This window comes from Meleagris gallopavo, chromosome 7 (genome assembly GCF_000146605.3).
Source record: "Meleagris gallopavo isolate NT-WF06-2002-E0010 breed Aviagen turkey brand Nicholas breeding stock chromosome 7, Turkey_5.1, whole genome shotgun sequence".
NCBI classification, from domain to species: domain Eukaryota; kingdom Metazoa; phylum Chordata; class Aves; order Galliformes; family Phasianidae; genus Meleagris; species Meleagris gallopavo.
In genome coordinates this window covers 27,068,094-27,090,280 of record NC_015017.2, presented here as the reverse complement: position 1 = coordinate 27,090,280, position 22,187 = coordinate 27,068,094, and the positions used below count along the sequence as shown (strand labels likewise).

The window sequence follows — 22,187 nt, the reverse complement described above, 5'->3', positions numbered from 1 at the left end:
GGCTGAAAATACAGTATTTTCTGACAGACATGTAAAGGCACTTATGGAACCTTATTCATCTCCAGTGAAAAAAAAAAACAAAACAGTGGACTACAGGGAATTTTTGTGTTGCTTTTGTTTTGATTTTGTTTCTAAGTGCACACACACATTGAAAGGCACTTTGATTTCCTGAATAATATAGAAAATAAACTATGAAGAAAGAAATAGAAGCATGGGGACAAGGAAGAAATGTGTTTTCCCCAAAAACGTAATTTCTGACTGCTTCAAAACCACCTCCCTCCACTGTACCTTCAGTCTGTAACTACAAGCTGAATAAACTTCCTCAATCAATGCAAAAAACAAGCACACATTTGAAATGAGAAAAGCATCGCTTGCGTATCAATTCAACCCAATGTTAGGAAAACTCACCTTTTACTGTGCGTAGGGTCTGATCTTTCAGAAATTAAATCAATACCATGACAAACAACTGCAATTTATCAGCAAAGGTTCGTTTCAATTATTTTATTAACAGCTCAAACCTCAGAGTCCCACCCACTCATGTTTGTTGCCTCTATTTCCTGTCTTTGCAGAAATTTCAAAGAAAAAGTTACCACAGTGCAGCACTAAATTTCTCAGTGCTGCAGCTTTTTCATACTAGTTCCCTTACTAATACTTAGAAATCTAACAATAAGTTTTGAGGTTTTTTAATTAACACTTAAGATACGTTGCAAAATATTCCTGCAAATTTCTCTTCTATTACTCATTCCTTACAATATTCCAATAATTTCCTTAAAACACTGTGCAGATCAGGAGATGGGAGAACGGAAAGAAGCCAGAAGAAAACTTTTGAAATGCCTTAATAAGCTTTGAAATTTTAAATTCTGCATGTCTGCTCACTCTGGATGCTTCCACTGAGCCCCATCACAAGTGGCTGCTACTTAGCAGAGAAAGCTGCTTTCTAATTTCGTGTTACTTTTGGTTTATCTACAGAGACACACCTAAAAACATCGGAATACGTCCTGCCTATCTGAGAAGGGACAGAAACAAAAAACTTCACCTGCCCCCCAAAATCAGAAATAGTCTTTGGAGCTGCAATACTACATCAAATACAATAACACAGCAGGTGGGATGAAATTACATAACACAACTAAAAACGCATGACCCAAGTGGCATTGACTAAAGCTAAAGAAATAAACAAAGCTCATGGTTTCAAAGACAAAATTTGGTTCTGGCACCGCTGAAGTGCTAAATTCTCACATGAGGTGGCACAGAGAACGTGATTTGGGGAACACAGGTCAAAGTCTTAAATCATTTCTGTCCCAAAAAGTAATAAGGTGGAGCCACTGCTTTCCTTTGTATTTTGACAAGGATCACAGGGAATGAATTTCTCAGCAAAACTGGTGACTGTAACTTCAGACGAAGAGACTGAAACTACATAAAAATCTGCAGAAATACCACAAAATGATATGCAGTTTAAAGAAAGAGGAATTTAAATGTCCTGAATGATTGGATGGTTGAAACAATTAGATTGAGTTGCTGGAAATAGAGATAGTACATTCATGATAAAGAGTTTAGAAATGCAGACCAACTGAGATGCACACACTACCATACAACACATACCAACAACTCCTCTCATATCCAATAGATCCCATTGGAGCTGAATAAAATCAGAACATTTGCAAGGACCTTTAGACAGAGAGCAATGTTCTTTAAGGAATCACTCAATTCGTGACTTGATTGAACTTTTTCACTTCTATTATCTACTTTCACTTTTATTATGCTCCTGGGAATTCTGATGGGTTTTTATGGATTGCAAACATCCTACAACAAATGAGGCCAAGAAAATAGCTGTAATGGAGATTAAAAAAAATTTCAACAACTGCAACAATAGTCCTCTAAATGCTGCAGTTAGTGCAGCATGAAATTGTGTAGCTGCCTCCAAAAAAAATATTTATCATATCACACACTACTTCCTTTGCAGTAACGGCTCCATTTTAAAATTGATTTTAAAACGTTTTTATGATTAAAAAAAAAAAATAAATCCATGAATACTACATCAGTTAATTTTAATTAAAATCCTGAGATAAGGCTGGCAGCTGCAGGTTAAAAAAGCTTGATTTATTCAAATGGATGTCAGGAAATTTTATTTCCATACCTTGTGCTCTTTCTATTCTGCTGGGTATGCAAAGGCCAGCTGAATGCTGCAATGGCAGTCACCATTTCCCATCTCAGAACAAACAGAATGTTCAAATTACATCTCAGTTTTACTCTAAGCATCATTTTCGTACAACAAAAGAACTTAAAAGTTTGCTTAGAGAGTATTAGCTCAAACAGAGGGAAACAGAGGGTAAACGTAGACAGTTTTAGAAAACATCCAGTACTTTTTCTAAAGATCATAACTGATCTGTAATAAGAGCACATCTTCTTATGTGGTAATAATAATTAAAAAATAATTACTGTTGCTTTTAAGTGGCCACCTCGTTCTTAAAAAAATTCTGACTACAAAGCTGAGATGCTTATAGTTTCATATCAAAAGGAAAATGACACCAAAAAGAACTTTCAAAACCTTAAGTAACTGAAGCAAGCCTGCTGCTTGAGAGGTTAAAAAGCTGTTCAACGACGCAATTATTTTGAGAAAAACATGCTCAGAATGGAAAAGGGAGGTTCCAGGAACAAAACCCATGTCATACATTTACTTTTCGTATGAATTCAGAGGGGCTGAATGGTATTCCAGCCTGAAACTTAAATGTTTAGTAGACAAGGAATTAAGGATAATGCTTCTCAGCTTAAGCTTTTTGAACCATGCTTTGTTCTACAAACACTTCACATTTCTTGCTCGTTTCATCTTTTAAAATACTAAAAATCTTCATAACTGAAAATTCAGGGAAGACAGGAGGGAAAAGTAGATGATCTATTAAAAGCCTTCCAAAGTTGTATTTGTTACAATACACCATTAAATTCAGTCCACTCCGTGACAGATCCATACATGAATCAGACATTTATCAGTCATCCACTTCACCAATCGGCCCAAAAGGTAACTGTGATGTATTGCTTTATCTAAAAGCAAGTGAAAAGTGCAATTACAGAATACGGGAAAGTCAAGTATTTTATTAAGAAAAAAGACTTGAAAAAACACCATTCGGTTCTAGCCATAGGTTTCAATTTTAACCAGAGTATATATTATAAAAGACAAACAACTCCAGCAGCACTTGTTTAGCTTTGCTTCGAAGGGAAGAGAGTGCCATCTACTGAATAAGAATTTCAAAAATGAAGCAAATGCTCCTCAAAAGCTCTTTTTCATCCCACTTCTCCGCATGAAATTGCCAAGTTTAGAGTGCAGCATATATTACATAGTTTTTAGCTGATTCATAACTGTCCCTTACATAAATATAGAAAAACCTCACGAGTTTGAACTCCAGAGTTCCTAAATGGGTAACCATGTTCAAAGACATTCCTCAGCTCAAAAAAAGTTTAAGCAGATAAAAAGTGCAGAGGATGCTCTCTGCTTGTAACGGCCCCCCCCCCCCCACAATATCTACAGCAACAGCATACTAGCAGTCAAATTTTTCATCATTCCAACACCTTACTGGGGCCACAGTGGTAAAACTGTTCTCATTCAGTCAGACACACACCATTACTACTCTAACCGAAGTACACATGTACAGTCCAAGGTTGTTATCAGGGATTAAACATTCAAATATTGAGTTAATGGCTAAAAGAATATTATCTGCAATAAAAACAGCACGATTAAGGGCAAATACATACAACTATTAAGGCAATTCTGATTCTCTTCCACTTCTGGCTGCCTGAATAACAACCCACATCAAAATTAAGCTCCTTGATACAATCAAATCATGCCAACAGCAACAGTTAACAAAAGACTCCCTATTCTGCAAGTTTACAAACAGAAAACAATGACCCCAAAGCATCTTAAGATATACAAACAGAACACTTATTAATCCAGTAGAAATGTAAATTGCTTACCTTGCAAATACCCTGTCTTTGTTTGCTCTTTCTTTGCCATACTGCACAGACTGGACCTCTGTTCTCCCACTGGAAAACAGACCAAAATCCATTAAATGCAATCATCTCAGGATAATAATTTATCACTTGGAACTGAACCATCTCAAGAAAATTTCTACTGCTCAAGCAATTGCACTAGCTTCAGTATAATATAACCTTAGACATTACTGGGTAAGTGTAAGTCTTTTTTCACAAAGTTTAACAAAGACCAATTAATGTGAAACATAACAAAGCTCTTTCTCCCCTTTTTTTTTTTTATCCAAAGCAACATGCAAGTTCTGCTTGTATCTTCTGGAATATTCTCTAGACTATCATCTTTTCTGTCACAGACACACAATTAAAAGTAATGCATCTCCACTGTACTCCTCCTAAACTACTAACTGAAATGTTAAAAAAAAAAAACCAACAACTTAACTGCTTCTTAGTTCAGCAAATTATCATTAAGAAATACAGATCAACACATCACAATTGCACTCTGCTTTTTCAAACACAAAACTGGAACTTGCTGACTCTTCCTTTAAGACCACATCTCCTGTGTCAAAGGAAAGATCCTTTATTCTATGATTATAATGTTTCATAATTTGTTTTGAAAAACAATACAATGTTTTTTAGAGTGCTTATCAGAAGTTAAGAATTGGTGCCTAGATACTCCCTCTTTTTATTACTTCACATGCATGCATGTCCTACAAAGACATGGATACTTTTCTGCTCTTTTCTGTCCCTTACAGGGAACATATACAGTGATATAAAATCAAAAAATAATTAGTTGTTCTCATAGCCATATTACAGAATAAATACAACACTAAATACAACATAACTAGGAAATCAGATGGTGAGTAATTTATGTTTGAATAACCTCTGTCAGTTAGAAAACTCTGAATAAGAAACTGGAACTAGATGGAAACATTCATTTATCCCAAATAATGCCCAATAGCAGCTGTTTTTAGAGAAGATTATAAAGTATGGCTTCAAAAATTCTTGTCTCCATTTAAAGCTCCACACATAACTGCAGCTTACAGCAGGTCAGACCAGGGACCAATACTGGTCCAAGTTGTGATCAGTGGCAATCACAAGACTAAATCTGTTTTCTATGTGCTTTTTGGAGTTAAAGTAGATTTTTAGGATTTACAATATTCTTCTAGAAAGGAATTTCACCATTTGACTATTGAATGTGTGAACGCTGCAGAAATGCACCAACAGAAATTCAGTGAAGGGAAATGCAAAAACCTGCCCCTGGGGTGGAACAGCCCCAGTGACAGGCTGGGGGCCAAGCGGATGGAAAGGTTTACTCAACTCCACAAAAGCACATTGGGAGTGCTGTGTCCAGTTCTGGGCAGCCCAAAACACATGGCCATACTGGAGCAAGTCAAGCAAAGGGGCTGTGAAAACATTTACAAGTCTGGTGCATCTGGTGCGGAGCGGCAGAGAGAGCTGAGACCTGGTATCTGATTTCAGCCTCATGAAGAAAAGACTCAGGGGAATCAAATCAGCCTGTATAAACAGTTGTCTGTTAGAGTGTGTCAAAAAGACAGCCGGACCCTTCTTAGGAGAGCTCAGTGACAGGATAAGAGGTAGCAAAGAGGACACAAATTGAAACACAGGAAATCCAACTTAAGCAGAATTACAGAACAGAATACACGATACTTAAAATCTGACTGGGTACAGTGCTTGGCCACCTGCTAAAGCAGACCCTGCTCTGAGCAGCGTGTTGGACAAAGTCCTCAGCTGCCTTCCTGAACTTTATGATACTGCAATTCTATAACACTAAAAAAAATATATTTCTTTTCAAAGCTCCTGCTTGGTAACTTCTTGGGGCTTTGCATTTTTAACTTTGACAAGCAGTAAGCCATTTGTATTTTTCTTAATTCCTTTCAAGTAACTGTAACATTGTATTTGCATTGACCCCTACTAATAATTAGGTTTTCATAAAATTACCTAAAAGCTCCAAGACAGTGACAGATTAGTTATAATTACATTCCTCTTTTAACTCTATACATACACATCGCATTTTTGAACATTCAGTTTCAGCTGCCATTACCTACTCATTCATCACTCAAGTACCACCAAAACACTCTGTATCAACTCAGGTTTTTACTACAAAACTGTATACTGTTTCACTGGTAACTTCCTTTCAATATGAAGACTGGACCTACAGTAATATTCAGTAAAACTCCTAATATTTTGGCCACTGGATTTGAGGCTCCGGTGAGGAATGCTGTAAGCACCACTTTGAAAACCGACGGATAGTTTACAGAAGTTTGATATTTTCATGAGTAGCTTTCCCCATTCTTTGTGGCAGTTTTTTTTTTTTTAAACTTGCTCTGAAATTTCCTTCATTAGAAGCTTTTAGTCCAGTAACAGATTGAATACTGAATATTCAGTAGTTGACCTATTTTGTATATATGGCTTCTTTCAGAAATCGAGATAATTCTGTTTTGCCCTGGTAGTTTAAAGTTTTGTTAGTTCACTTTAATCACAGAAATGTTGGCTAGGAGGCTCCTATCCAACCATCTGCTAACACTAAATTCTGTCTGGCCATGGCTTTAGTCTAGCCAAGTTTTGAATCTATCCAAAAGGATAGATTCCACAACTTTTCTGGGTGACTTGTTCCAGTAAAGAACTACTCTCCTTAAAAAATAAACAAAACCAATGTCCAGCTTGACTCTTGAAGGTAAATGTGTGGCTGTTGCCCCTTGTTCTACCACTTGCCATCACCCACAAAAGTCTGGCTCCACCATTTCTTAATCTGACCTAGCAGTAGCTTTAAGCTTGCTTCTAAAGCCCCCACCTTAGTTTCCTCTTCAGATTAAACGAGCCCACTGCCCTTAACCTCTCCTTGTATGCCATGTTACTGCTATTATGCAGTCTCTAAACAAGCTCTCAAACTACTTGCACAAATTCTAGCCTTTTGGCTGCTTCATTAACTTTAATGACCTTCCTCATTTTTATAGTTTCCCTTTTCAGCTTACATTACCATAAGTTGAATGTCACCATCAAAGAGCTATTCTGTTATAGCAACCACAATGATTCAAAATCTGCTCAGAAATGAAAAAGCTTCCCTACATTTATGACAGTAACATTGAACCAAGTCTCAAACACTGTTTGGAATCACAGAATGGTGTTTCTCAAATGGACGCTGTGAATGTTAGTCAAAGAAACAGATGGTATAAAAATTCAGCCTGTGAATTATTTTCCTTTTTATACATTTATGCAATTCACAAGTGAAACAGAAATAGCCCGTTATTGTGCTTTCTAGCTTTTTCATCATCTCCCTTTGTACGTCACAGATACTGTTGCCATTCTAGACAGATGATTAGTAGTAGCTCCATTATTCTCTACTTTAGGCACAATTTAAACCACAGGCATTCTGCCTCACTTGAAACGACAGTTAACTCAGTTATTTTACTTTTCTTTTATTTCAAGCATAAAACACTTTAAAAAACAATACCACCCACCCAGTTGTTACAATACAAGTTATACCCAGGGATCACAGTTATACTACTGTCATTCTCTGGACTTTCAAGCTTTTTGCTTATTAAAATGATAATTTCTAATTGTATAAATTCCATCCTTGTTTCCTAAACTTCACAAAGTTCACTAAACTGTCCTTTGTGCAGAGCTGATATGCCTTTTGTCTTCATCTAGTACCTTTTTCATATGCAGCTAGCTTCAGGCTTTACTTGCACGAGTTTCTTTTGGCTGATTTTTATTTGATCTATATTACGGTCTGTTTACTTGCTGTATGCAATGCCTGAGATCCATCACTTTTACAAAACACAGATAAGACACTTAGAATTTGAGACTTCTAAAATAAACAAACAAACATAATCCTGCACATAAGCAGGCAAGGAAACACAGCCTATGAGACAGATATCTAGTGTTAGCTCAATAATGACTGTTAATAATATAGTAACTATATTTCCAAACTCCTCCAGAAAATTACTTACATTTGAAACCTACCCCAAGAAGGAAGGTGAAGGAAGACAGGATTCAAAAAGCATTTGAATTGACACACCTTTCAAAATAAATTCTAGGTAACTGACTATCTTTACTAATGAGCTGTCTATTCATTTACGTTCTTCCCTACATATTTCAAATCAGCACTTACCAGTACCGGAACTTTGAACCCAAAGTGAAATAATGTGCAAAAAAGTTCTTCTGAGGGGGGAGCGGTCGGTCCAAACGGAAGAACGTGTGATGTTCAACACAGGCTTTCCACAGGTTCTTACATGCGCGGTAATTCACCATATTGAAGCCCAGTAATGTTTCTCTGGATTCATGCTAAAAGTGAGAAAAAATGGATTTCAGATGAAAATTATTCCCAGTCACACTTGAAATCAAGATGAATACTGTGGCCTTTGCAATCTTTTTCCCCCAAAATTATGCCTTTTGATGTAGTTCTCTAATTTTACATTGACTGTATGTATTAGAAAATCTTTTAAAAACACCATTAAGACTTTTTCTTTAAAGGCATTTTAAAGGCTACAGCCATTTTGTTTTTATTTTTTCAAGCGAGCTCGTTCATAGGTGTGTTGAAACAAGTCTAGATGGGAAGAACTTGTCCCAAAAGACATGACCCAAAATATATTAATAAATTCCTATGACCGAAGAACCCAAAAGCCAATGTGCCTTTCACTGCTTTTACTTAACAGCAAATTCTTTTTCCAAGTTAAGCTTTTGCTGGACTGCTCTTCAAATTTGTCGAGATACTGGAGCATTATGACTAATGGCTCAGAGAAACACTGCACTTTTACTCATGTGATGAACTTAGATCAAAGAATTAACTGAATTTTGAAATTGAACAGCAAATTCTGATTATCTATTGATGACATTCAGTAAATTATAGGCAATAATCTAAAAAATGATTATGTACTTCAGTTTACAACAGTTACACAGATAGCTCTTCCTAATTTCCACTTATCACCAACTGCCCTGGTATTTTCTAGATGTGTTAACCATCACTAAAAAATTAAGCGATAAACTAGTTAATAGAAATCATCCATTCCCTATTCAGCTTAAAAAAGCTTCCCCAAAAATGAAAATGTATAGTAGCACTGTAAACAAAATGCACTTCTACCCTACATGTGTACAGTTTTGTAAACTTACAGACTGCCTCAGCTCAGTATAAAGGATATGAAGTTATCTGAACTGATGACCATGCATTTTCTTGTCACTCTTGAAGCATTATAATTATGGATTAGAAAAAAAAAAACAAAGCAACCTGTTGCTTCCCTTAGTTTATATTCTAGAGGATGAGCTGATCTGATTTTCGTGTCACCATCATCACCAGATCAGACATGTAGCATGAAGGAAGAGTTGGTAAGCATGATGAGAAGGAACTGTGGTGATATCAGCTTAATTGTAATGCGAAACAGCATTTTCGCAGGAACTTGGGGTTTTAGAGCTTTAAGGGTACTTCAATAATAGTTCTATTCATAGCTTCTGTGGCTTTCATTGCAGTATAGCGAGAACAGATTATCAAACCCCGCCCTTCATCTCAGTTACAGCCAGGAATCGATCTTTAGGGTGAAGAAGGATGTAAGACACGAGCTTAAAGTGCACCAGTCTTCTTCCTATCTGCTCTTCCAGGTTCTGTTAAAATCCAAACATATCCTGCAACTTATCTTTGCTGGTGCTTCTGTGGTGCAAGCTCTAGTTCTGCTGCTGATTAGTAGCAGGGTTTAGAACAGATTGCCCCTCTTTTCCTTTAAGAACAATGGGCCTCGATCAATTTGGGCTCACCATAGGGTCCAGAGGCAACACTTGTTAATACCTACAAGTATTTCAGTCAAAAGCATGTAAAATATCACAAAGGTTACGCTGAAGTCTATGAGAACATTTTCATAGCCCCAAGCTCAGGGAGGATGCTGAATGCTCTATGGTACAACATACAGGTATTTCAAGGTTTTAAGTCCGTTGAGACAGTGTTAGAAGACTACCTCAGGGAGTCACAGTTGGATTCTGTTCTGAAACTATTTTCTCACTAATTGTGCCCATGGTTCTTGTTAGAGAGAGAGAGTAAACCAGTTTGCTCGCTGCAGAAAGGGAAGAGGGAAGCAGCTGGGATGCAATAGAGGTGATCAGAGGCTTGGAGCCTGAGGGTGAAACCACTGGGGAGCCAAAAAGCATGTAAATTAATTTAAATCACAACCTTTAAAATGCGCACTACGTGACAGGTTACCTACAGAATGAAGAAATACTGGAAGGAAAATTGCAAAGTGAAATCTAAGTTATGTTTGTGATGCCTTTTATTAAAAGGACAAAAAAATATAAACAAAAAATGGATATTAGAGTCCCTCTTGCACACAACAGCTTAGCCCTTGGATATTTGCCTTGGATAGCAACATTCATTCAAACTCACTTTGCTTTTTTTGAATTAGAGATTTAAAAGCAGATCCCACTTTGCTCAGGAGAAAAATCGGATTAAAAACATTCTCTAATGTGTCTCCTTCACTTTGCCTAAACAAAGAAAAACCCCCAGAACAAAACAAAAACTCCCCACCCCCATCTCTGAGAGAACAAAGACTAACGCTATAAACAGATACACCAGAGACTCAACTTTTTCCACAAATAGTGGGCAGAAGTCCTTCGGAAGCTTAAAATATAACAAAGACCATGCTAGACACGTCAGATACTCATTTCAAAAAAAAGAAAAAAAAGGCAGAAACATAGGTAGGTAGGGTTAGGAAACAATTGGCTAGGTACGTAATGAATGCTGGTGCTACTTAAGATCAAGTATGTACTTTGCCAGATAAACCATAAGCACGTTACAAATCTAGCTTAAGTTTTTTCTGCAAGTCAATAAGAATAATAATTTAAAAAAAGCTTTGGATACATTATTTAAAATAAATTTTTTGCTCAAACACTGAAGGAAGGTTTCTGTTAGGGACAAAAAATATGATACTGTTTTGCTACAGACTCAATTTATCATTGGATATCTGGGCTCTAAAAGAATAAATGAATGTGCTGAACACCTTGTTTGGCTGTCTAGAATCAAGACTACTGAAGTATGCTAGAGATAGGGTGGACAGTGACAGGACAAGGAGGAATGGTTTTAAACTGAGACGGGAGGTTTAGGCTAGATATTAGGAGGAATTTTTTCACATGGAGGATGGGGAAGCACTGGAACAGGTTGCCCCATCCCTGGAGGCATTCAAGGCCAGGCTGGATGTGGCTCTGGGCAGCCTGGTCTGGTGGTTGGCGACCCTGCACATAACAGGGGGTTGAAACTAGGTGATCATTGTGGTCCTTTTCAACCCAGGCCATTCTATGATTGGGATCTGATGCTGAGGGCTGGGTGAAGAGGAACCTGATGAATTTTATCAAGGGCTAGGACAATCCTGCACCTGGAGAAGACCAAATGCATTCATCAGTACAGGTTAGGAGCTGACATGCTGGAAAGGAACTATGCAAAGGAGGACTTTTGAAACCTGCTGGACAACATGTTGGCCTTGAACTAGCCTTCCTAAGGCCAAGAAAGCCAATGGTATCCTAGGGTGCATTAAAAAGAGCATGGGTAAGGCCACATGGGGCTTCTCTACAGAGTCCAGCAGAGTACTTCAAAGATGATTAGAAGCCTAGGGCATCTCTCTTATGAAGAAAAGCTGGGACACTTGGGACTGTTCAGCCTGGAGAAGAGAACACTGAGATGGGGTCTTATCAATGCTTACAAGTATCTCAAATCAAGTGGATGGTGCCAGGCTCTTCTCAGCGGTGCCCAGCAACATAACAAGAGGCAACGGGCATAAACTGAACATAGGAAGTTCCATATGAACACAAGGAAAAATTTCTTTACTTTGACAGTGACAGAACACAGGAACAGGCTGCTCAGAGAGGTTGTGGAGTCACTTCCAGATATATTCAAAACCTGCCTGGATGCTTTTCCTGTGTAACCTACTTTAAAGAACCTGCTTTAGCAGGAGTTAGACTAGATGATCCCCAGAGGTCCCTTCCAACCCCTATGATTCTGAGACACAACAGCAGTTAAGGTTGCAACCAACCACAACCCACAGTGCTTAAGGAAGCATATAGAGAAATGAATATATACTGATTAATTCTGGAAGAGCTTCAAAATGTGCAAGGGAAGCAGAATATGGAACAGCCTGAATAAGCAAAAACATGAGAATGCAAAATCCAGTGAAGAATGCAGCAACTGATGTTACAGCTCAGGACAGAGGACTTTCAATGCTGTATAAAGAATAATGTACAATTTCTTTCTCCTCATCCTCCAAACTCTAAATAAAGAATGAAAAGAAAATCTACTCAAGTTATATAATTGACAGACTATACAACTAACTTTCATTCAAGAATATATTATGCTACTGGTGGAAAATCACTTTGACATAAAACTGCTTCATCTGGCTTCCCTTAAATGATTAATTTACAAGCCAGATATAATCTACTAAAAAGCAGTCAAATAATTCTTTTACTTATGTTGATGCCTCTAAGCAATGCCAAGATAAAGAATTAATTTAATAAGAGATTAAAAGATAAGGCACTTGCATTTTTAAGGACAACTGCAATTAAAAACTCTCAATATTCATTAGCAGTATTTGAAAAATATCTGTTTTGGGCCACTTAAGAAGTGCACATGGAAGAGTCTGGAAGAAACACTGCAAAATTTCTCTTCCAAGTTCACCACTTTAATATCCTAGAGTATCTCAGCTTTCCATTAGAAAAAAATATGGTCAATCAGCTGTAAAATTCCTTATGTATTTACACTTTGAAACACGTCAACATACCATGAATACATTTTCACTATCATATCGTATGACTATGCTTTCCAATATACACTCAAAGCACTAGACTAGAGATACTTCACATATGGAATGTGCGAAGTCATTTCACCTGGCTTCTACTACCAAAAAGAAGCCATTGAGGTTCCCACTATTGTTAAAGAAGAAGGAAACTAAAACCAAGCATATACCAGAGAACTTATTCTAAAACACGCTTCCAATTTATGCAAGAAGTTTCAGTCTTCGCAAGTGTCTTGGTTACACAGAGAAGTCTAGTGATTAGCTGATTAAATAGCAATTGCTTCATTAACCATCATGAAACAGAAAGTATCATAAATCTTAACTGACTCTGAATGTAGGTGAGATGAATCTCTTTCTAAGAGTCTGCCCAGGGAAAATAACTTTGGAAATAACAGTTTTAATATTAGATTTGATTAAAAAAGTATGCCTTCTTTGGAAGCCAAATTTCTGCTTTGATCTTAAGGTATTCATGACTTGAAATAAATGAAAATGAAGTTCTTGCTGTCAGTTTTCATCTGATATATAGAGCTTAAAGAAAAACAGAATGAGTCTTCTTAATTTGTTGCTTTAGATAAGTCATCTCAGAGGAGAAATAACATTAGTTACATATATCAATTCCACCCTGGTGCAAGTAATATGCGGGGTATTAATAAAATAACAGAAAATACAAGATACAAAACTTATCATTACCATTTTTCTGCCTGTATCAATAGGTAAACTTGTTTATTTCACATAATAGCCAAAGTTCAATTCTTCCCACACAATTTCTCCAAAATCCTTGTTCAGTTTTAACTCCCCCTTTCTAAACTGATAGCGTACTCATGCTGCTCTAAGCAGAAACGTCAACCTCTTCCCATCAGCTAACACAGCAGATCTGTATTTAGTCAGGCAGTTCCATCTGTGAGAACTTCAAACTCCTGGGCCCCCTGCTGTTAAGATGAGCAGCTCAACTTGCTGTTGCTGGTCACAAACCACTGGCCTGTTCTGATGTAACAGGAGTTCCTTTCCACATTTTTGTTGTTTGACCATATTTGTCTCTGAATCCGGAGTAGTTCTATAACATTAAGAATGTATTTCAGTCTAAAATATATCTTTTTTTTCCTCTGGTTAGTAACTCTGTACTTAGGTCTTTAAATCCTTTCAGTTGTAAATAAGAACTGCACAAAACCTTTTAACTAATCTAATGAGTCAATCACATACCCATATTTTAATTAATTCTTTTCCAAGTCTGCAAGGGTTTAGATTCCTATCTCTTGGAAGCATGAAACAATCAATTTCTTGCTGAATTAACTGCTCACTGGTCCTATGCTGCTTCACAGGGTAGGAAACAAACATCACAACAGGAGAAGTATATTTATTTTCCATATAAAACTTCAGTTTTCTCCCAAGAAATATAGAAGTATGCATAAACCAACTACCATAGGTACTTTAAAACTGCAAAGGCATTCTTATCTCTTCTGTTTAAGTAATAAAGCCACTTTGTATTACTAAATCTGAATAGTACCTACCAGTGTATTTTGATCAGAGCACTTATGCGAGTGAACCAGCATTAAGCATTACCTTTCATTTTAACTTGGTTTCCTCTGAAATTTAAATTTAATATTGATTTACTTTCAACCTTCAATATTTGCATTATATAAGCAATTTTTATTTCCCGCATACATACGTAAGACTAAAAGTCTTTTTTGTATAAGGCAAATCAAATGAAATAAGTCTTCCTAAACATTGCAATGGCTGGATAAACATTTCAGTTTGGCAACTGAAATAAACAGAAAATTGATGAAACTGGACTTAAGACAACAATCAATGTAATTTTAAAGTATAATGCAGACATCTAGTACAGAGAAGTTTAATTACTCATTTTTTAGATCAAATTTAAAATAGTACTCACCAACTCTTTCCTAAGTTGAACAAAAAACTGTTTGCATTTAAAAGAAATTTTTACAATCTTCAACCTAAATGAAAAATAAAACCAGAACATTTAAACATTAGTATAACCATTGTTAATAACTTAAATGTTTCTATGAAAACACACTTTTCAGAGCATAGATTCCATTTATATAGATAGAAAATAATACAGAGATTATATAAAACAGCTTGTATAATTTAAAATCTGTAAGCTATGTATATATTACCAATGAAATTCACTTGTTTCTGAGCAAATAATTGAAAAACCCTCCACAATTCAAGCAGGAAAAGTCATTTAAAACATCACAGGAAAAAGAACAGCCTACAGATAGCTTTATCTTGCAGGTTATCTATGAGGCATACAAGACACTACAGTAATTCCAGACAATTTGAGATGTTCAGTTAAACGACAATTGTGCTAAATAGGAAAAAGACAAGTGATATTTCCATCACAAAAGTAACTGTAACGTGAAAAACCACAGCAAATTCTGTGAACATGAGAAGGAAAATCTATGTGATACAAAAAAAAAAAATACAGAATGCTAAATTGAAGTGTTATCTCACACAAACATGATTTCATTGCCCATTTTAATGAAGCTCAAAGGAAATCTCAGTAAGAGTTAACTTTTGGAAAATTATAAACTCCTCAGGGGTTACAATAAATCTCTTACACTGCCTGTTTATACAGAACTCTGTCACTAATCTGAACTGTCATCTCTTACAGTCCCACTATTTCAAGTTACTGTATTGGCTTACTAAAGCTACCAAGGCAAGACAAATCGTGACAGCGAAGATAATACTACAGTTTTTGAGATTAACTGACTCATTAAGAATATACAGGAGCCTCAGAAATGACTGAAATTACTGCTTGCATATTAATCACCTTGTTGAACAAAAATCTCTCTAACACTTGGAAAGATAAGGAGCAAAAGTATTAGCAAACACTTCTGTTGGATGGATATATATTTTTTTTTACACACACACACACACACACACACACACACACACACACACACAAAACATGTTTATATCCAATACAAGTTATCTTCTTAACCAAATCAAATGGAGACATTTTCTCTGGAGCAGTATTTGCAGCAGGAACCATAATTTGTGAAGAGAAATTCTCCCAACAATAGCAAAAACAAAAACAAAGTGGTGGGGAGAGTCTATGAATATCAGTTGTTAAATAATGCTTACATAAATCTTTTTTCTTTCCTAGTTAACTAATGGAAGTTAACTTCCATTTAAGTAGTCTAACAGAACCAGAAGTCTATCACAATCCGTTTTCTACAATTTTGAGGTACACTACTATTAAAAGATCATTTAAATACAGATCTTTTCTAATAACATCTGCACATGCTCTACAAAACACCAGATTTGTTTAGCATGCTAACAGAAAGTCTTTAAAAAAAATCCAAATTACTCAATTTATAAAACCATTTTACTAGCTTTAACTCTATTCCCCTTCTGTTAAAGAAATGACTTCCTTTGATAACTGAGGGAGAGTAAAGATGAAAGTTAGACACACTTTTTTTTAATCCTATCCCATAATTTAGGCAGAGCAAAGTCAGGGGTCAATTAAGCCTGAAACCACTCAACAGGAACAGACTCAAAACTGTTCCATTAGCCAGTAAGGTCTAACTCAAGCCATAAGAGCCATAAGAACATGAACTTCATCTATTTCTAAAAATGCAGCAGTAAGAGTCCATATGCACTGCTAATAACCTGCTAAGCATTAAGAAAATCCACGCTTAGCTAAAGCAAAAGGCGCATCTACCCAAGCCTCCATTTTCTGTTGCCAATGATGCATATCCAAGGAAAAGGTTAAGAACAGGCATTTGTAATATTTTCCCGGTATGATTTTCCAGACTCCAATTATCTCAGACATCCTAAACCATATAATGTATCTTTGTAAATGAAGAGATATTTACAAATCCTAACCTAATGTGAAGCCTGTACTCAAACATGTGGAAAGCTGTGGTGCTCACTGACAACTTTAGCACTTCCATACTTTGCTGAGAGGATGGCAATGAAGAATGTGAGCAATCCAGCAGACTTGACCAAGATTTCAATTAGACAGGTTTTGTACCGATCAGCTAGGGAAGATGCTCTTGGTAGCACCACTCACAAACATGGAAAGATTGTTCAGATTTAGTAGAAAAGGGCACATTTGGCTCTAGCAGTTGTGAGATTGTAGATTTAATGATCCTGAGGAAACTGAGGAGAGCAAGCAGCAGACTCAACAACCCAGGGAGAAGAAACTTCAGTCTGCTCAGAACTCTGGTACACAAAATCCTTTGGATAAACTTTGCAGGGCCTGGCAACTGAGGAGTGGTGGTCAACCTTCAAGGACAATCCCAATTCAGAATAATCTTCATTTCTACATAAAGCAGGCCAGCATGGAAGGAGGCCAGCGTGGACAAACCTGGAACTTCTGACTAAGCTCAAACAAATGGGAAATATGCAGGAGGTAGATGCAAGATCAGACTACCAAGAAAGAATACAGAAATACTACCTAGCTACCACTAGTACTACTACCACAGCTCAACTGGAGTTGAAAGAAGTAATGCTGTGAAAGGCAAAGCTTTCCAGGGGAACATCAACAGTAAAAGAGAGGCAAAGGAAAGTGTGTCTCCGCTCCTGAGAAGGTGATCCAGTGACAAATGATACGCTCAGGTACTCTATGCTTTTGTCCCTTGGTCTTCAAGAATCAAAGGATCAGATCTCACTGACTCCCAGGTCTCTGTGACAGGTAGTGCAGCTTGTGGAAATTAGACGTTACATCTAATACCGGAAAAGTAATTAGGATGCACTACATAGAAGACACTCTGCATTTTGCCTTGAGCCTGCCTAGCCTTCCTCCTCTTCCTTCTCACCCTATGATCTCTGATAAAAAAGACTGCATTATGTAATTTTAACAAAGATTTCAACCCAATTAAGATAAGCAGTAAAGGACATTTTATTTGATTACAGATGAATCTATTTCTACATCTATTTCTCCGCATGTGCATGCAGGTCTATCCTGTCACATGTCTCAAAGTCAGCACAGGAGTACTGAAAATGGGATATCTAAACATTCACTTGTAGCCATATAATTGCCAAGCACTGAAAAAACATTTTGCACAGGTCCAGTTACGCAGGAGCAAGCAGAAAAACAGCGTCAGATCTGATGTCTCTGGAACAGCTATAGGACTAAGAATAAAAGAAGAATGATAAGAGGTCTACTGCTTTACTCTTAGCCAAAGAAAGGCTATGGTTGGAGGAAACTGTGTGTGTGTGTGTGTGTGTGTACATGAGTGGGGGTGGGATTCTTTGTTTGCTGTTGTTAAGTTATTTTGTAAAGACCAATTATTGTGGTACTACAGTCTTCACAGGAAGAAATTAATAACCCTGATGTCAGCTGATATGGTTGAATACAAAGAAGAACTGTTTAGGTAATTACACACACATACAAACCACAGTAAGAATTTAGATCAGCATCCCTGGCACGCAAATGATATGAAACAGAATTCACAGAAACCTCTAACTTCCAGTAGGGACTTGCAGCTTAATTATGACTTACACTGTACATACCCAGTAATTTACCGGTGTTTTATAGAATGTATTTCTATTATTACTGTTTTCTCCAAAAAAAACCCAGAAAACAAAAAAACAACCTCCCCTCCCCTCCCCCCCCCCCCAAAAAAAAAAAAAACCAAAACCAAACCACCAAAACAAAACAAAAAACCAACGAACAAACAAACAGAAACAAACAAACAAACAAAAAAGCAGTAAAAGCAGCCTGGATTAAAACCATCCTGATTATTACAGTACTACATTTATTAAGCAGCTTTAATCCAGAAATGGTTCTAACATTTAAAAACTCTTGGAGATGAAAGGTTTCTTTCTTAGAGCGAGTTGCTATTAGAATGGTAGGCCTGAATATTACAGTAGTTTCAGACTTAACATTGCAAGATCAAATTTTCATTTACCAGACTAACCATGAAGACCGAAAATGTAGATGTTCTGTGTTTGCCTCAGGCTTGTTTTTCTTTAAATGCTTCCAGGCAATATGTTTGTGTGTTCAATTACATCTGGATGTAGAGAAGTTTTTTGTCATAGCTTTCTGTATTTCTTTTTCTGTGAAAATCTGCTCCAATTTGATCATTCATACTTCTCAACATGGTAAACCACAAATTATATAACATCCTACAACAAAACTAGGGATTAAGCTTTGCAACGTGAACTAAAATGTCTCAAATTCACTGGGTTGAAGGAAAGATGTCATTAACATCTTGACTCTCACCAAGTGAAAGAGACCATACTGAAGCAAAAACAGGTCACTGATTACACATAGTTGATTTCACCCTGTAACTAACAAAAAAACAACAAAACCCCAAGAATATCAGCTAACTGTATCAGTCGGAATTCAGAAAAGTAGTTCTTCCAGTTTCAGCTGAGGTAATGAATTTAATCCATTTATATGAAGATGAACTTCAGAAAATTTCAATGCTGTATTGCCCAAGCACACAAATCAGCAGCAAACAAAAATGTGAAAGTCAGCATTTTTCTAATGTGAAAAGCTTTTTGTGCCTGGTAACTTAATGTCTGCTACAATAATTTTAGATGGACGACTTTGCCCACTCAGAACTTAATTATAGTATACACAAAGTGCGTATTGACTGTCACAGTGGATTTGAAGAAGACAAAAGAAACCAAAGAAAACTACTACAGAAGGACACAAAAAAGCTTAGGTGAAGGTGACACAGTTGTGTACAGCATCAGAATGATGCAACAAAACAGGATTTCTCTTAGACTTTTCCCTTTCTGATATGAATAGGTAAAAAAAATAATCGCAATTAAAGAAAATCTGATGATTATCAGAACAATAAGATTACCGAGGGCAATTCCATGATTACTTATCAGAACAGCTTTACAATCTATTTTAGTTAAGAGGAGAAATAAATGACAACCTCTTCTTCAATAAATGCACTTTTTTGATCTTCATGATGAAAACAGCTATCTACAGATGAAGAGATAACAACATCCCTGAATACTACACCTCACTTATCCTCAAGTGCCATGCCTAAATTTAACACAAAGTACAATTAGATTACAAAAAAAGATGACAGCAATTATTTTTGTATTTAATATTTTTAAGTTTAGTGGTCCCTATAAAGACTGAGCTAGAATAAAATCAGTATTTCCATAATGCTAGCCCTTGCTAAACAGTTAACACAGAGTTACACAAAGTATGCTTACTTAGGTTCCTGAAGAAAAATTATATAAAAATTAGTTATATTTTACACCACAATCACTTAACAGCACAGCATGAAGAATAGGACAAAACCCTTCATAAAACTATCCATTACCTGGTACGAGGTAAATCATTTCAACTTCACATATTAAAATTTTAGCCTTTTTTTTTTTAAAGCACATGACAAGCACTGGTAATAGTAGAAAATATGTTCTGAAATACCAAACAAAATGATTAACCTTAGCAGCTGTCCTTACCATGGGAAGGTGTTAATTCGTACTCTGTTCTTAAAGATCAGTATTCCACCTGACATCACTCCAATCATTATTTCATTGTTACTCTGATCCTTCAAAAAAGAAAAGAGACAATGAAGTGAAAAACAATATAAATATCTTGGAAGCTCACCAATCTTCCTCCTAACACACAAACAATAGTGAATTAGAACTCAATTTACATGGAAGGAAACGTATTTTAGGAAGACAAACAGGAATCCACTTTTTCCTCTCCCGTTTCGGAGAGGACTAAATGTTTGCTCTGAATCATTTAGAAAACTAAATTCTATGGCAGCTTACTAATTAGATCTTCCATGATATTCAAGCAAACAGAGTATTCTAGCAGTTTATTATGAATAACAACATTGGCTCAGCATATGCAACACTAAAAGCAACCAGCGACTTAAATTCCTACCTGAAAGGAAATTGCAATCTCAGAACACAGAGAGGAGAGATTCTAAAACAAATAATACTGTGAGCATATTCAAATAGCACGCTTTTCCTGAAATACTTATGCACTCTTATCAAACACCTGCTACAGACCTCTCAATTCTTGAGTAAAAATAGGAGAATAGACATAGTAGTGAAGCAGGGTACTTCTGAAATTCTGTTGCACATTTCTTTAACATTAGGGAGTAGAACAGAAATATTAGAAACAGAAATGTCTTGCTAAACATAATTACACTCAGTCTTTGAAGAAATGGTAGCACTGTAATGACAAGTTGAGTCAAGACCTCAAACTACCTGCTTTATTCAATAAAACTATTTCACTTTACTTACCATGGAGAAATAAATGCTAGATTTCCATATATGCTTCATAACTCTCATGATCAGAACTTTCTATTTAGAAGCTCTCTTTTCAAAATTTATAGCATTCATGATGTTAACCTATACTTCTCTGAGTTTACAGTAGAAGGTTGTGTATTTATTTTCACACTATATTCACCATACACTAGATATTTTATCAAACTATAGTACGTTCACCTTACATAATAGTTCTAATCTGAACCAAATAAAATATGTTCAAAAGAAAACAGATCCTTAAATATAAAAAATGCATTCAACATTGACATTTTTCTTTTTCAGGAGTAGTCAGCCAAACTGACATTCAGGCCAATAAGGCTGAACTCGAGTAGCACACATAAACTAAGCTGAAATTAAAGCACACAGATAGAATAATCAAATTGTTTATGTTGGAAAAGACCTTTAAGATGATTGAGTGAAATAGTGACCTTTGATAATGGTAAATAGTATTTAGGCAGCTTATAAGATAAACTTATTATTTTCAGCCTTTTCTCCTGAAAAAAGGTGACTAGAAAGGCTCACGAAAAAACAAAAGTTTAGTTTCCCACAAATATCAGAGGAATCCACTTGTACATTAAAATATTAGTTCATCCAAACTTACCCTTGCATAGTGCAATTCAACTCCATAGAGTTCTAAGGTACGTGCTGTATTGAGATAATTGAACTCTGCTTCTGCAGGAGACAACCCTCTGAAAGAAAGAAGCTATATAAGAAACATTGAAATGCAGCTCCTCAATAGTGTCTTCACTGAGCTAAAAGAGAAAATCTGCACTGACCTTTCCTCATCCCGAAATCTGAATTTCCTTTCTCACCATAAACACCTTCATTCAAAAATTTTATATTGTGCTTACAGTCTTGAAACAACAACAGCTTGCAAATGTACTTTTTTGCTATTTCTAATGAATTGCAACATTTAAATGGCTTTGAAGCTGTGAAAACTGGAAATTGCTTTTGAAATACTGCATTTTCTATTTATAATAGCAACCTCTCTCCAAGACCCTCAAAGTTTAAATTATTAACTCACTTAAATTTTATTTATCTTACTTAAGTGGATTTCCTAAGTCACTGACTGAAGTGTACAAATGTCATCACAAATTCAGACTATATTTTGTTAAATTTTACTCTAACAACGCAGTATTGAAGTTCTAAAATGTCAAGGAGCTATCAGTAAAAACCTTTACTTAATACTGCATATTGAGGAAAAAAAAA

General features: G+C 36.1%; 1 protein-coding gene across 1 annotated transcript in view; it reads right to left on the bottom strand.

Moving 5' to 3' along the window:
* The window catches only part of PTPN4 (protein tyrosine phosphatase non-receptor type 4), a 38,643-nt gene extending 16,838 nt beyond the window's left edge, over nucleotides 1–21,805 (bottom strand). Inside the window, exons 1-6 of the mRNA XM_010713937.3 lie at nucleotides 21,791–21,805; nucleotides 21,580–21,681; nucleotides 20,160–20,248; nucleotides 14,650–14,713; nucleotides 8,111–8,283; nucleotides 3,964–4,032 (exon numbers count right to left, since the gene is read on the bottom strand). Of these exons, the coding sequence (XP_010712239.1) occupies nucleotides 3,964–4,032; nucleotides 8,111–8,283; nucleotides 14,650–14,713; nucleotides 20,160–20,248; nucleotides 21,580–21,681; nucleotides 21,791–21,805 (512 nt within the window). The remainder of the gene's footprint in view (nucleotides 1–3,963; nucleotides 4,033–8,110; nucleotides 8,284–14,649; nucleotides 14,714–20,159; nucleotides 20,249–21,579; nucleotides 21,682–21,790) is intronic.
* Nucleotides 21,806–22,187: the final 382 nt, after the last annotated feature.